The sequence below is a fragment of the Musa acuminata genome, chromosome BXJ2-1 (genome assembly GCF_036884655.1).
Source record: "Musa acuminata AAA Group cultivar baxijiao chromosome BXJ2-1, Cavendish_Baxijiao_AAA, whole genome shotgun sequence".
Taxonomy (NCBI): domain Eukaryota; kingdom Viridiplantae; phylum Streptophyta; class Magnoliopsida; order Zingiberales; family Musaceae; genus Musa; species Musa acuminata.
Window position 1 is genome coordinate 4,835,422 of NC_088338.1, and position 16,287 is coordinate 4,851,708.

At 38.7% G+C, this 16,287-nt stretch overlaps 2 protein-coding genes across 4 annotated transcripts; one reads left to right on the top strand and one right to left on the bottom strand.

The window, feature by feature from the left end:
- The first annotated feature begins 576 nt into the window (after window positions 1–576).
- Window positions 577–8,958, top strand: LOC135585845 (GDT1-like protein 1, chloroplastic). 3 transcript variants are annotated; one of them, XM_065092529.1, is made up of 12 exons: window positions 577–834; window positions 911–1,201; window positions 2,813–2,866; window positions 4,043–4,104; window positions 5,174–5,242; window positions 5,322–5,373; window positions 5,552–5,626; window positions 6,894–7,023; window positions 7,108–7,178; window positions 7,715–7,762; window positions 8,196–8,312; window positions 8,596–8,958. In XM_065092529.1, the coding sequence occupies exons 1-11, from the start codon at window positions 604–606 to the stop codon at window positions 8,265–8,267; spliced, it is 1,155 nt and encodes a 384-aa protein (XP_064948601.1). In that variant the 5' UTR covers window positions 577–603; the 3' UTR covers window positions 8,268–8,312; window positions 8,596–8,958. The 3 variants fall into 3 exon arrangements, with proteins under 3 accessions (XP_064948601.1, XP_018673762.2, XP_064948603.1); XM_018818217.2 differs by having other exon boundaries at window positions 8,196–8,300; window positions 8,596–8,736; XM_065092531.1 differs by having other exon boundaries at window positions 602–834; window positions 919–1,201; window positions 8,196–8,300; window positions 8,596–8,736.
- Window positions 8,959–9,502: 544 nt separating this feature from the next.
- On the bottom strand, window positions 9,503–16,232 carry LOC103983908 (hypersensitive-induced response protein 4). The gene is made up of 5 exons (XM_009401261.3): window positions 15,954–16,232; window positions 12,227–12,347; window positions 12,046–12,137; window positions 11,128–11,224; window positions 9,503–10,120 (listed from the first exon to the last, which is right to left on the bottom strand). The coding sequence occupies exons 1-5, from the start codon at window positions 16,146–16,148 to the stop codon at window positions 9,753–9,755; spliced, it is 873 nt and encodes a 290-aa protein (XP_009399536.1). The 5' UTR covers window positions 16,149–16,232; the 3' UTR covers window positions 9,503–9,752.
- Between the last annotated feature and the right edge of the window lie 55 nt (window positions 16,233–16,287).

Genomic DNA, 16,287 nt, shown 5'->3' on the forward strand with positions numbered 1-16,287 from the left:
CGGATTCTATCATAAATTGGATCGACCTTATCGAACTCGGCAAGATCAAATTAGACCATGTCAAAGCAGACCTATCGAGGGACATATGTCTGAGGTCGGGACCCGTGTGCTTTGGAGAAGTGACAACCCAATCAGACCAGGGATTATTTATTTAAGTTTTTTTTTCATAATTTAAATTCATAATATAGTTGGCAAACCAAATCATTAAATTATGAATGATAAATAAACGATGACATGAGAGGTATGACATTTGTCATTCTCGTTTGTGATAGGATGTAGAGACCAAAATGCTTAAGTGAGAGTTAATATAGTACACTCATCAGACCCTTATAAATTAATCATATATATTGTCCGCTTCCGATGTGAGACTAATGAGATATTACATGGATCACCAAATATCATGGATTATCGGATATAAATATTTGAAATAATACATATGTAATAATACATATGTAATATAAGATGGTTAAAGGAGTTTTATACGCTGTCTCCTGTCTGGCTGCAGAGAGGGAATCAGCAGCCTCGGGTTTGTGGAGGGAAACGATCCGAAGTCATCGTCTTATATCCATTCGGCTCCACTCGCAGGTCCGGAGAGGGGAAACGATGGTTCGCTGCGGCAGCTTCACTAGAGCATCGACATCTCCCTCCCTTCTCTCCTCCTTCCCCTCTCTACCATCACCGGCCGCAGCCCCTCTCCGCCGCCACCTCACCTGGTCCCGTATCGCCCCCGCCTCCAGTAATGCCGTCCGCCCTCGTGCTTCTCACCAATTTCCCACACCTCCTCCGACGAGATCGGGGAGACCGTGCAGGAGTCGGATTCCGGGAGATGGAACGGTAAGGAGTATATGTGTGTGCATATGGATATCCTCTCGGATTAAGCTTTTGTATGATTCTCTCGATCTGATGGTAGGGGCTCAGATATCTAGACAATCATAGCGGCAAAGCAACTCTCCGATCCATGGAAACTAGGGATGATGATAACAGTTTTACGGAAACAAAGAGTAGGAGCTGCAGAACCCATTCTTGCCAGCAAAGCAAATCTCCACTCTCTGATCTTTGGAAAGGAATTGAGTTGACATTTCTTGTTGGTCTACTCACCTTTCAAGTGTCTCAGCAGGCAATTGCTGGTACAGATTTTTCCGGAGTTCAGCCAACGGCTTATATAGGAGATCTTGGTGATCTAAGTACAGGATTTGCATCAGTAGGAAATCTTCCTTGTGTCTTTTGATATCAACATTTTCGTACTCATGTTCTAAAATTTTGAACTGTTATTGGTACTTAGTGGCATTGTATTATTATCTTTAACTTGCGTATGAAGTTAGAGTATCGATACTTGATATTGCATTTTTATTTACTGAACAACATCAATTTTAGGTTTCTATATTACTGAAAAACTCTCTATGTTTGTTGACCTAACATAACGATAGAAAAACTGATGCATGAATTCCTTTTCTGATACTTCTTATTTTTGCAAATATAACCAGATGATGATGGTTAATGTGATTGCAATATATTCTAGTAAGAAGCAACCAGATAATCCATTTTCAAGAATTTATCAGAATTTTGAATAAGTACTCATAAGTGATATAAATTTCCACTCAATGACCCTTATTTCTTTTTGGATAATGCATTCATGGGATAATCAACTTTGTACAAATGGCTTCAAAACAAGTAATTGGCTTATCATGGTAAATTCAGTTGAATGTTCCTAACCAGTTATCAACCTGTTTGAGGCATTTCACCGTTCATACTGTTGTTAGGCTGTTTTGGTTTCTCATGAAAGTTAAAAGTAGCTAAATACAGCTCTTCTCTAATATTTGAAAAAGTTTGCTACAACCTAAGCTGTTGGTACCCTTTGTAGGATGGAACCACAAAATTTTTTGCTAAGATCCAACAATACTTTTTTGACTGATGCAGGCAAGAAGGCTAGCTTTGTGGTGCTTATCCATGCAGGCTGATATTATCTAGTGTCCAAGCATCTTATGTCTTTCAAGTCCTGTAATATATTGATAAGCATAAAGACACAACAATCATACCGACTAATTGGCAGTTTCATGTATTGATTTATAACTTTCCTGCATTAACTGATGGATATGTAAAACAACTTTTCTTGATTTCTTCATAATCAGAGTAGTGAAGTTTCACATATTCAGTATTTGAAGTTCTCAAATTCTTTAAATGCATAATTTTTAAGATTTTGAAAGTGAGAAACAACACTGGTCCTGTTATAGTTGGATCCTATAAAAATCTGAATATGTCAGATATTGCTTCTTTCATGTTGTTGATAATATGATCATGAAAGACATTGCAACATAAGTAAACAATTCGAACAGATAATTGCTCTTTGAACTTACCAGTCTAAACACAACCACACATTCAGGAAGCCCAAGCACATATAAACACAAAAGTACACCATGTAATTGTTGGTACAATGTTAAGATTGTTCCTTTGCTACCTAGGTAACTGGGTTTGGGTCATAGAAATGGTCTCTCTACGTATGCCATTCTCAGTTCCCATATTGGTTGGAATCTCATACACTGGGTTCACCATTTTACTCTGTTATCCTGCTCGGGAGAAGAATTATCATATTGCTTTGTTCTAAAATTTTCCATCATCAAGAACGGGAAATGTTGGTCCTTTCGTAAATGCATTAAATTGTCACTCAGTATATTGTTTTAGCATGTTACTGATGTATGCAAAACAGAATAAAGATGTGATTTTATTGTACAAATTGACACTTCTTTTATGGTTATTTTCATTTTTTTGGTTTTGGCTTCTTTACATATAACGTGCTATAACACTGTTTATGCAGGCATTTTTGCTGATCTTTTTCTCTGAACTGGGAGACAAAACATTTTTTATTGCTGTAAGGTCTCCTTTGCTGAATGCATTAGTTGACCTGTTATTATCAACAAAATTAGATAATGCTTGGGGTTCATGGTAGCAACTGTTTGTATATGTGTACCTAACTTAACATCTCTCAACTTTTTGTTCAGTCTCTTAAAATGATTTAATAAGGGAACATATAGCTAATCCATAAAATTTACTGAAAACTCTCCATATTGGATCCCCTTATAATACTCATTGATGTTGCCTTTTTGGCTCTTCATGGAAAAATAGTAAAGTAGTGTGCTTGGCAATATTAGGTTGCAGCACCAGAATTCCTCCTAACAAAGTTATCAAGAAGAATGTTCCTACTTGCAAAGCATTGTTAGCAATGAAGATTCAACTGATTCTTTATGGCATACAAGTCAGAAAGCATGGACTGAAAACTTGTATGTTTGTGTTATTGAGCCAGAACTTAGATATTTCTGAAGATAATAAGATAAGATTATTATGATGACCTTGTTGAATGAAGAAGTTGCCCACTGCCAGTGTATAGAATGGTATAGCTTGCTACCTGTGAATGAGGTTTTGGCCTCTTACTATTTTTTCATACATCATTGGTGCTCATCAAACCCGAAAGCCAAATGCTACACATGAATTTCATGCCATATGCATAGATACACAACTCTTGTCATGAACACACAATTGCTTTCTATAGATATCCTAAAAAAATTAAATTCCATAACCATTAACAAATCTGCAATCACAATCCTGAAGATCATGGATTCTATTGCAAGAACAACATCTTTTTTCTTGAGATAATCATGTCATGTTTACTTAAAAATTATAAAATTTTGTACACCATGTCAATCTGCTCCAAATATGCAGTATGTAAATGTTGGCATCTTGTCTGTATAAAAACAACTGAGAATGATTTCAATAAGTTAATGGAAGAATTCTTTTACCTAGAGTGTGAGACCACTCCAGATGTTCTTAGGATTTCAGCAAGTTGAACTGATCACTTCTACCACTTTCTTGCACTATATTCTCTGAGAGCAATGAATTCTTTTTCTTGTTTCAACCTTAGAATTATTAGTCTGCTGTTCTACCATGGAAGATAAAATATACGAAGTTCCTAGCTTGACTAAATTTGTGATTTCTGTTATTTCAGAGATATATTAACTATTTTATGCTACATTTTTGCTTGTTTTTGTAGGCACTTTTGGCAGCTAGAAACTCTGGACTTGTAGTTTTTCTAGGCACATTTGGAGCACTTGCGTGAGTACACAACTTGCAACAGTTTTCCTTTAAAGTTCTCCTTTTATCTGTTACCTGTGGATCTGTTTTCTGTCATTCTACTTCAAATTGTCAACAATCCTAAAAGAAGTAAACTTCCATATTCTTACCTGTAAATTCATCTCAGAAGAATTTGATTGCGTTCATTTTTATGTGCTCATAGATTTAAATTTTAGCAAATAGTACTGTTTCTTGAGTGGCATGGGGGATTCATCAACAGAAGAGAACACCATTTCAGGTTGAAGAAAATTATAGCCTCTGTTTTGCTTTCATAAATTTAGTATATAAGTAAAAGTGCGCACCAAAGAGTTCGGATGTTATTGCTTGTGCTGAATCATTAGCTATGTTTCAGTCATTGGATAACCTTGGCAGGTCCTTGACATGTTGCTATATCTGATGGGCCAGGTTACAGTTTGTGAGAAGAGATATTCTCATGATAAAAAGTTAATTTCTGAGAGAATATATTACATGTGATTTTTGATGACTTGAAAATGAGAACCTAACAACTACTTGTATTTGTGCCACTTTCCTTGATTTATAGTCATTTTCATAACATGATCCCATTTATGGTTCTTTGTTAATGAGATCTAATGAAAGAATACATATGTAGATGTTAGCTTTTTGACTTGATTCCATGAAAGCTTTGTCTCTGCCAGGATTTAAGTTTGTAATGGCACAGAAAATCTGGAAACTCTGTCAGGTTAAGCAACTGCAGTTTGAAAATTTCTGTTAAGTTGAACTCCTTGAAATAGCAATGCTCTATTAACCCAGAACAGAAACCCAAAATGGACATTTAGGCATCACAAAATGTGGCAACTAACAATTTAACAAGTGGGATTGTTGCCATTGAGGCATTGACAATTTAGGCATGTGATTGATGGTCTGACAATTACAATCATCTGGGTTTCTTCATTGGGTTTCTTTGGTGGGTGTAAATAGATTCTCTTCAAACTATTTGTTGCTTTTTGTTCCAAGGGAGAGCTATTTTCTAGATCTAGCATTTCAGAATATGTAGCCAGTTGTAATCATTTATATTTTTTGTATCTGACAGGGCAATGTCAGTTGTTTCGGTTGTTCTGGGACGAACATTTCATTATATTGACGGCGTTGTTCCATTTAGGTATTTCTGGTGTTCTTGCTATGAAGAATCGATGATCTTTTTGTACACTTGGACACTGTTAAAAATTCTATTAGTGCAGGTTTGGTGAGACAGACTTTCCAATTGATGATTTTGCAGCAGTTTGCCTCTTGGTAACTGTCATCAACTCCTGCTGTCATATAATAAAGAAAACAATAGTGGACACTAGTAGAGCCACGACAATTTTCACCTTTTTGTTAGATGCCAAATCTCTAGACCCCTAGATGTTATTTGCACATTTTGTGCATACAACTCCATAATGTCATGTTTGCTTGACTCAAATAATTTCAGGTTTACTTTGGAGTTACTACATTGCTTGAGGCTGCTTCAGATGATGGACAACAAACCACGGATGAACAAAAGGAGGTGACCTATTGACCGCACTCAGATATTCCCTTGGAAATTTAATCTTAAATAAAGAAACATGGTTAAGATATTATGAAATATCTTATATTGATGAAAGCAAATAGATCTATTTCAACTCCAAAACATTTGGTATATGATACGCAAGCCTGTTATCATATTTACAATGAAATTGACATGAATTTTCTGTTTATATGAATGGATATTCAGTAGTCTGGACTACTAAAAACTATCCTACTGCAGTGCCCATCATGGTCTTTTTTGATGTGTTCTTTAGAACACTGATCTTTTGCCACATATGATTTACTTTTTGTCTCTTGTTTTTGAACTCCAACTGGATCCTTGAATTTTAATGATGCCCTTATCCAACATATTCAGAGAGAGTTTCCTACTGGAGTTTCTTTTCATCTCCTCTTTTTCACATGAAGGACCAAGTTTCTCTTTTTTTTGAACTCCAACTGAATCCTTGAGCTGCCCAAAATATTTTGTCGATTGTATTCAGGCAAACTTCTTGGCTTATAAATTCCCATGTTAACAATTCATGTGGACTGACACCTGTGTCTGTGAACTGCATAATCTCTGGAGTCACCTATAAAGCCCCCTATATTTCACTTTCTGTTATTCCTTTTCCTTTCTTAATCAGTTATTGTAGTTCTTCCTTGTTTTGCCTATTAATCTTTTATTTGGCTTTTCAGATTTTATCACAATTATTTGTAGGTCTTCCTCTTCTTCTCCATTCTGCAAATCAAGTGTCCATATGAGTTATGAGTTATTGAGTCCTTAGCTTGACTGGCCTTTTCTAGATGTACTCAATTTGGTAAAATGAACTCACAATGATATTGCCAATGCAAAACTAGGTGTCGTTGTTGGATGGACATTGAAACTAACACCGATCCTAATTAAATCAAATAATTGGCTAATATATAATTTAAAATCTTACTGAAAATTATAAAGAAAAGGAAAAGGGCACTTGTTTAATTTCACTTGAGAACATTAAATTGATTCAAGCTAGACTCACATCTTACCTAATCTACTTCATCTTGAGTAAATCCAAATCCACGGGTCAAATCTAGCACTTTTGTGATGCTAGTCATTTTTCTATGCATGTTACAAAGAGGAAGTTATTTTTTATGTCGAGCAGTATGTGCATGTTTTATATCTTTGAATGATCATTTTATTCCTTGTTATACATTTAGCCAATAGTAAATTAGTGCTCTCCTTTTTGTGGTTAATGAAATTATGAAACAATGTCTTTCAAATTTCATATCAGGCAGAGTTAGCAGTTTCAGAATTTTCAGGAGATGGTGCAGGAATTATGGCTGCAGCCAGTACTGTTCTCAGCACATTCGTCTTGGTCTTCGTTGCTGAATGGGGTGACAAATCCTTTTTCTCCACAATAGGTGAATAGTGATATCTATCTATTACTTGGTTTTTACTAATGTCTGGTGATGTTAAAAATGACAGCTGAATTGTCTCTTATACAGCACTTGCTGCAGCTTCTTCACCTCTAGGTGTCATTGCAGGGGCAACTGCTGGTCATGCTCTTGCAACTTTGGTAAATAACTGAGACAGGATGTAATAATTTTTACAATGTTCTCAAATATATGTTAAAAATATTATTCTTTATATATGATAAGGATACTCTGGTTCACTTTTATATGCAACTACAAAATAAATGTTGGAAATTTATACTTGTTTGCTACTAAATTTAACCAAACTTACATATTGGTTATATCAATCTCTATTCAACTCATCAGTTACCTCACTCTAGTTTATTCAACCACACCATTCATGCATAAATCATTCACCCAAGCTGGTAAATTTTGTAATGAATGCAAGATGTTGCCATGTCAGCATGCCCTTAATTAAAAAAATGTTATAATATCAGGTGGAGTGATTTGCAAATACTGAAAGAATAGGTTTCAATTTGCATTTAGCTCAAAGGGGATGACATATATCTGAAAGATCCTTTCATGTGTGGCAAATGAATCTTTTATTCATTATCTAGGTTTAGTTCATTTTAAATAAGTAGCTTTGAAGTTTCTTCCCCTTTTCATGAAACATGACAAATGGATACTTTCATGCTTGCAGCTTGCAGTTCTCGGTGGTTCTTTGCTAGGAACATTTGTCTCTGAGAAGGTAGTTACTTAAGCAATGTCTTTATAAAATGTGGTCCTGTGAATGTTGTAATTCTGCAAATGTGACCTGGTGATATATGAAGTAAATTTGATTCCTTGTATTTTTATTTTTGGCTCAGTTGAGCCATGCTTATAATTACAAAGGAAACATGTTCTTTTTCTCTTTATCTTAGATTACCTCAAAAATGATCTAATAAGTCTTGTATATGAGCAGATAGAGCACCAAAAAATTTAAGCCAATTTTGAAATAATACAAAAAATAATAAGATTTAACTCCAGGCATATTACTTCCTAGAAGGGGAAATATAATCTATGCTGTTAATGCGACTGCACTGACAAATTTCATCAGTTTGTTAAGCTTTCTTTATATCTATGCTTTTAATTTTTGTTTAAGTTGACCTGTACATAATCTAAGACAATACTTTCAATTTCAGGTTATTTCTTATGTTGGAGGAGTTCTTTTTCTAGTCTTTGCTGCTGTAACCTTGATTGAGATTGTAAATTAGCTAAAGTCAACTGGCAAGACAGGTTTCCTGCAGGTAGATCTTAAGGTGAACTGATATTATCTTTTTTACGTCACTGAACTGATGTGACACTTTTCTGTTGCTCATTTAAGATAAGCACTTCACTAGATTCTAGTTTCGTGTTTATATATATATATATATATATATATATATGTCACTGCATACTCCTCATATCATATTGAGCTTTAACTTTACCGCATTAACTTTCATTATACTCAACCAATGTTTTATTTTGTTTTCTTTTCTTTTTTGAAATTAAATTTTGACTTTTACTAATAATTATCAAATACCTGCATGTTCTTTTGACTAGGTCAAGCAGATCTTCATGAATTGCTGTGGTCCTCATCAAACACAGATGCTAAAATACTGAAATCATTAGAGAAACTTGTGGTACCTTTTTCATCAGCTTCATGATTGAATGCTAGCCCAGAGTCATCTCAAATTCTACTGGAGAGGTGTACCTGGATAATTAGATAATGAACTGAATGAAGAGGATTTGGAGCAAAATGAAAATAATGCTATTTGCTGCCAATCAAAAGTTCCAGTGGCCATTTGGACATCAGGTTTTAGGTATTCTTTTTGTACAGAACACGATATTACCTTCCGTGGATGGATGATAACAGTCCTCAAAAAGTGAATTGTTTTAATAAAATTATTGAGATGCCTCCTAGCATGAGTTTCTTTTTATTGAAATCTTGATTTAAACTTTGCTTTCTTCCTTATCTTGATGTTTGCAAGCATAAAATTTCTCTTAAATCTACCTTGATATACTTGATCCTGGCCAGTATTAATATGTGTTTAATCATATTCTTAGTGACCACTTAATTATAGTTATTCCATTCAAGCAGCTCCAAAAACTTATCTGATTGCATTCCAAACCTTCAAATAAGATGGTGGATGTTAAATGTAGTACAATATTGCCCACTCTGGTGCTAAATTTTCATATGTTCATCCCATCGGAGACTAGTGCATGCAGCTCTCACTCCATTCTGATTTAGTTAGCTTACAAATAATTTCTTACCTGAATATTAACACGTAATAGTCACATTTTCGGATGAGCATCACTTTACAGAGATTGGAAAGGGAAAGAAAAAAGTTTCGGTAAGGACAGATAGAACTCTCCCTGATGAATATCATCACTATTGACTGCAGATGGTAGAGATTACTGGTTAGTTTCCTTGATCACTTAAAAATGACAAACACTGAAGGGGACAATATTTGAAGTCCAGAAACAAATCCTGTTATTGTAGTTTCATGCTCAAAGACCACAGGTAATGATACAAGTACTAGTGACTGACTCTTAAAAAGTAAATAGAAAAGTTGTTTAACTATGGCCACATTATTATTTATTTACATTATGACAATCACCAAATTTATGAAACCCAAACATTGATGATGAAAACAGAGACACGCTTGTATGACTAGCAGAGAGTCGTGACACTCAGAGAATGAAACACTGGAAAGAGATCAGTTTCCGACCAGATTGCTCGATGCTTCCATCACTCCATTACGTATCTGATCAGTTACATCTCTCACATGGCCGGGGCCATGAGGAATGAACACGGTCGTGTTCTTTGATGAGTTTCCAAGCTCTTTGATGGTGTCAAAGTACTGTGTGACCATTATTAGATCCATCACCTCTTTAGCAGAAGTGCCAGACACTGTGTTAGAGAAGTTCAAGATGTTATCCCTTAGTCCCTCGGTTATAGCCTGGCGCTGCTTTGCTATCCCAACACCCGAAAGATATTTGGCTTCAGCCTCTGCTTCGGCTTTCTTCACCATCAGGACCTTTTCAGCTTCTCCTTTGTAGACACTAGCAAGCTGAAGCCTCTGGGCTGCAATTAAGAAAGAACAATTGAGAGAATGCTGGAATAGGAAGGAGAAAAATCATGGACTTAAAACAACTATTAATATCTACAAGAGCATGGTAGCTAGCAAACATGTCATCCATATGTTCTTAAGGTTTTGGAAATGTAATCCATTCTAATAATTTCTGGGGTCATTAGAATGAGTTTACAACCTATTTGTCAAAAGATGTCAATTTTGCAGATCAGTTACCGATCAGTTACCATGTTTGCTTCTAGCACTATTACAAGTTTACAACTATACAATAATCGGTCCTTCTCATGACAAATTAATATATAATACAAATCATATGTGTATAGAGATAAAACAAGGTGTTTCCTTTGAGGAGTCTTTGAGAGGATCTAATCTCCAAAGCATCAGGCCAAAATGATATTCTAATTTATAAATAGGGATTGTTATGGTTCTACATACATATAGGTTCCATTACGTATAATCTGTTAAGGTGGCATGATTGGATTACATTAAATCACCCTTTTATATAAAAATAAAAAAAATATATGCAATAATCAAAACTAATGCGATGAGAACTATCTTCCTAGACGCTAGCAAAAGAAGTCTCTTCTTCTTAAATGAAAAAAAAAAGTAATCATGTCATCAAAAAATACTACACTTTGGAACATGATTAAACTAAAAAAACCTACCGGATCGGTTTCATAATAAAAATGGTGTTCTCAGTGCACGAGGCTCCCACAAATGTAGGATCTGGGGACGGTCAAAGTACGCGTTCTTATCTTTAAATATTTAAAGAGTTTGTTTTCATGACCCGAACTCTAGTCTCCTAATTCACAGGTCGATTTCACAATGAAACTATTTATACAATATGGCAGGAATTTTCTATAACAGCTAAAAAAATTTATATGATGCAACTACAAGAATTTATCAACAATAAGTAGCATAGCCATCAACGGAATATCCTATAGAAATTATAGTAGTCTATATATGCACGAGGAAATACTAAACCAAGCATATTAAATACCAGCATTTATCTCGTTCATTGCTCTACGCACTGAGGCATCTGGTATAATATCAACCATGAGTATCTGCTCAATGTTATAACCGTACCCACCCATCACCTGAACATAATTTCCATTCAGAAGGACGTAATTGTCAATATAGGAATATTGCACAATCATTATGATTAGTAAAGACTGCCTAGTATCACTTGATTAGAAGAGATGACAGACCAAAACAATTATAAAGTTCAATAGTTATGCAAAAGTCAATTCTAGCAACAAATAACCAATCTAAACTTTGCTTTTTCAAATTCAGTGCTTAACATTGGTTACTTCTTCAAATCAAGTGCATAACATTGCAGATTTATTAATAACTAAGCAACAAAAGGAAGGAATCCAATCACCATAACAATAGGTAAGTTTGGTGAAAATGCAAAAACAGCTCAAAATATAAAATAATAACATTTCAAAGAATGTGTAAAATCAACTGAAAAATGCAATCAAATAACAAACAGGATGCACACATGTTAAAGCATCAAAACTACAAAAGCTTAGATATGATATGGTATGGAAATGGTAGCAAGAAAAATACTTAACCCTCTAATATTATATATGACTATGTAAATACACAGAAGTGAATGAGGATAACAAACAACAAAAATGCCCGATAATAACCAGGGACATTAGTGCAGACAGGTGGAAATTTACAACTGAAGAATTCATAATAATCATATAAAAGTACTAGCACATATAATTAGTACTTTGCAAGAATAACATCTGTATCAAAATTTGGTCCCAGAATAATAAAAACTATTATCATGAAGAACAAGAGAGGAAATAATGTTTTATATTGCAAGTAAACTAATGTATTTAGAGGAGAACTGCACAGTTCCCAGTACTGAAAGAAGAATGGATGTCACTAAGATACTTGTAATAAATACCTTTTCTAGCTCCTCAAGGACTGCTTTTGCCACATCACCTTTTTGCTCAAAGAGCTCATCAAGTGTCATTCTTGGAACATGGGCTCGGACCACTATGATTTCAACCAGAGCAGGCATGATATTAGACCAATGTGTATGACCATTACAAATGAAACAACATAATTCAAAAACTTATAAGCACCATCAAAAACATAAGCTTGGATCTGCTCTTGTGGATTTTGCAACTCATAGAAAGCATCATCAGCATTTTCTTTAACGACGCGATACTGAATCGAACAAACCAGTTGCACAAAAACATTATCCTGTTGCACAGAACATACAGTGTCAGTAACCAAAATATTCCAACATAGAGACCATATAGGAAACCAATCGAAGATTCCAGAAATAATGAAAAATGCATGAAAAATTTGATACTAAGAGAAACTTTGCCTCAAAAAGAAGGACCAAGAGGAACTTTTGTGTGGAGATGTCATCATTCAAATTGACCTAAACTTGAACTTCAAACCTTAGGCTAGGTGTGCATATGCAAATGACATTGCTGAAAGCCAATTTTTATGGTTTATTTTCTACAAGGCCTAGAAGGCCAATGGGACAAAATTTTGGTTTACGTATATAATCAATAGTCTTACATTATTGAATATGAATAAGCTGTGGTTGACATTACTCTTCAACTCAATTCCCAGTGCTTTAGGAGATCTAAAATGCTGGACTTACCTTCCTAATGTCCTAATCGATTTCCATACATAGATGAGTTCGTTACATTGAGTTTTATAGTAATCCTGTGCAATGTTTGAAATTTAGTACCGTACCGGTGTATCGAGCTTTGCTCGATATGGTACGGTATGTCGTACCGAGTGGTACGCCAGGACATACCAAACAGTACACCTAAAAAAAATATATATATATATATAATTAATATATAAAAATATAAAAATATATTTTTATATAAAAAATAAAAAATCAATATATAAAAATATTAAAAAATATAAAAATATAAAAAAAAGGTGTACGTAGCCTCGATGACATTGCCTCCTCTTCTCCTCGTTGCCTCGTCTACGACATTCGGTGAAGACGTCGAAGGCCGCAAACGTCTTCGGCCTTCGGCAAAGAACGCAACGAAAGCCGCAGACGTCTCCGGCCTTCGGCAAAGAAGGTTGCAGAGTCGTAGACGAGGCAATGAAGGAGATCGCCTCTTCCGCTGCTCTAGCCACCGCCTCCCCTGATCCCTACGCCTCTAAATCCTACTCTTTACGACTCTTTTCGTCGTTACCTCCTGGATCGGGATCATCGAGGGAGGGCGATGCCAGATCGGGATCGAGAAAGGGCGTGGAAACAAGTTCGCGCTGAGGTTCTCCCAATTCTCCCTCTTCTTCGAACGCCCTCTCCTTCTTCCTTCTTCAATGCCTCTCCCTCAGCCTCGCCGCTATATCGAGCAGACCGACCAGTAGCGGGCGGTCCGCGTACCGGTTCATAGGCAAACCAATACGTACCACCCGATACGGGCAGTACGATTCGAAATCGCAAACCTTGATCCTGTGTACCATAATTGATGGAAACACAAATTCACATATAACGATGGTAATGATAAGGGACCATTTGGTCGGTCGCCCACGCGATAACGGTCGGTAGCCACCTCAGAGTCGGTGTGGCATCTCGAAGCCGACATGGCGCCTCGGTGCCAAGGCGCATGCGTGGGTATAGACTTGAAGGGATACAGCATCCCCGCGGCAACGTGAGACCATGCCCGCGCCGCCCAAGGTCGTACAAGACAACGTCGTTGGTGCAGAACAATACAAGTTGACCCATGTCGCCTGGAGCATCGGCGGCCATTAACGACCTGAGTACGACCAACTCCCTATGACAGGTATAAATATCGACCCCCTAGTTAGTGCTAAGGGATCAGACCTCGAACACAAAAAACACTCTTAGATCCACCTCATACTAACTTAAGCTTCGGAGGGGTCGAGTCGGGAATTTCCCTCCCGACATTGACCTTTTGTGCAGGAAGGCAACGCTGAAGCAGGAATCCAAGTCCCACCTCGGGTCGGCCCCGGAGACGCCAGCTCCGACCCGACCCAACCTCGCCCTTCCATCCCCATCTCGGACACCCACGTGGATGCCCTCACACAATCAGGACCGAACTAAGCCGTATTGACCCCCAGGACATGACGTGAAGACACCAACATTTTTTGCGCTAAAAGGAGGGCACGTCTTGTGAAGCAGAGCCCGAGTCGTGCACCTCGGCCAAGTAGAGCCCGAGTTGTGCACCTCGGTCTTGCAAGACCCGCTACGGCAGGCGTGAGCTTGAGTCGTGTACCTCGACCAAGCAGAGCCCGAATCGTGCACCTCGATCAAGCAAAGCCCAAGTCGTGCACCTCGGCCAAGCAGAGCCTGAGTCATGCACCTCGGTCGTGTAAGACCCGCTACGGCGGACGTGAGCCCGTGTCATGTACCTCGGCCAAGCAGAGCCCGAGTTGTGCACCTCAATCGTACAAGACCTGCTATGGCGAACATGAGCCCGAGTTGTGTACCTCGGCCAAGCAAAGCCCGAGTCGTGCACCTCAGCTAAACAGAGCCCGAGTCGTGCACCTTGGCCAAGCAAAGCACGAGTCGTGTACCTCGGCCAGAAGACCCACTACGACGGATGTGTGCCCGAGCCGAGCACATCGGTCGGAAGACCAACCACGATAGACACATGCTCGGGTCATGCAGCCCGGAAGAACATACGACTTACTACAGCAAGCCGAGGAAACGAAGACGAACCACCCGACCCGAAAAGGGCCTACCACGACAAATCTCCTGCACCTGAAGGCACCACGGATCCAGCCGAAAAGCAAGGACCCTGATCACCCACAACATAAAAAAAGGTACCATGAGCCCCCTATGAGGAACTCGCGGCACGCCTCTATGGGAGGGGAGAAAATGATAGGGAATATTCTGGTATCACCCACGCGACAACGACTGACAGCCACCTCAAAGTCGGTGTGGCATCTCGAAGCCGACATGGCGCCTCGGAGTCGGCAATCGTGCCTCGATGCCAAGGAGGCACATGCGCGGGTGCGGACTTGAAGGGACGCAGCATCCCCGCGGCGACGTGAGACCATGCCCGTGCCGCCTGAGGTCATACAAGACGGCGTTGCATGGCGTGGAACAGTACAGGTCGACCCGCGCCACTCGAAGAATACGTACCGACTGCCCGAAGCATCGACAACCATTAACGACCTAAGTATTGCCGACTCCCTGCGATAGGTATAAATATCGACCCATGGTCAACGCCGGGGGATCGAACCTCGGACACAAGAAACACCCTCAGATCCACCTCATACTAACTTAAGCTTCAGAGGGTTAAGTCAAAAATCTCCCTCCCGACATTGACCTTTTGTGCAAGAAGGCGACGAAGCAAGAATCCAAGTCCCACCTCGGGGCGGCCCCAGAGATGCCAGCTCCAACCCGACCTCGCCCTTCCATCCCCATCTCGGGCGCCCACGTGGACGCCCTTGCACGATCGGGATCGGACCAAGCCGTATCGATCCCAACGACACGGCATGAAGAAACCAACAGGTAACATAGATATCCTTATTGCAAATGGCATCTTCATACACAATTATCTCCTCTCCGTTCCACCAAAAGAGTGAAGATCAAAAGGAGAAAAAAGAGGTGAGTAAAAATGAAGAAGAAAAATATGAAAAATTGAATCTTTGGCCACTATGATCATAGAATTCGTTACATACTAGTGTGAGACCATGATTGGCGATCAAGCAAGACAGAGGGAGGAATTAGAAGGCCATGCATGCGATTCAATTAGGTAAATATCCTAATCAGATCGATTTCTACAGAAGCGCATTGAATCAAACCGAAGAAACACATCAGGTTCATTAAATGAGATGGAGGAGGGGGAGGACAGGGACCTTGGTCTTGGTCTCCACGCGGACGTCGAGCGAGGAGACGCGGGTGGAGAGAACGCCGGCAAGGCACTCTCCGGCGAAGGGGTTGAAGAAGTGAAGGCCAGGGCCGGCGAGGCTGAGGAAGCGCCCCCACTTCTCCACCACGCCGATGCTCGCCTGGTCGATGCAGGCGCAGAACACGAAGAAGGTGTTCACCATTTCTGCTCTTCCCTTCTCTTCCCCTCCCTTCTCCCTTCGCTTTACGCGGCTGCCACAAGAAGAAGCCAAATGATCGCCTCCCACGCGCAACGTCCGTGACCAGCCGTTTGACCCTGTCACTCGCGTTGGGCGCCGGATG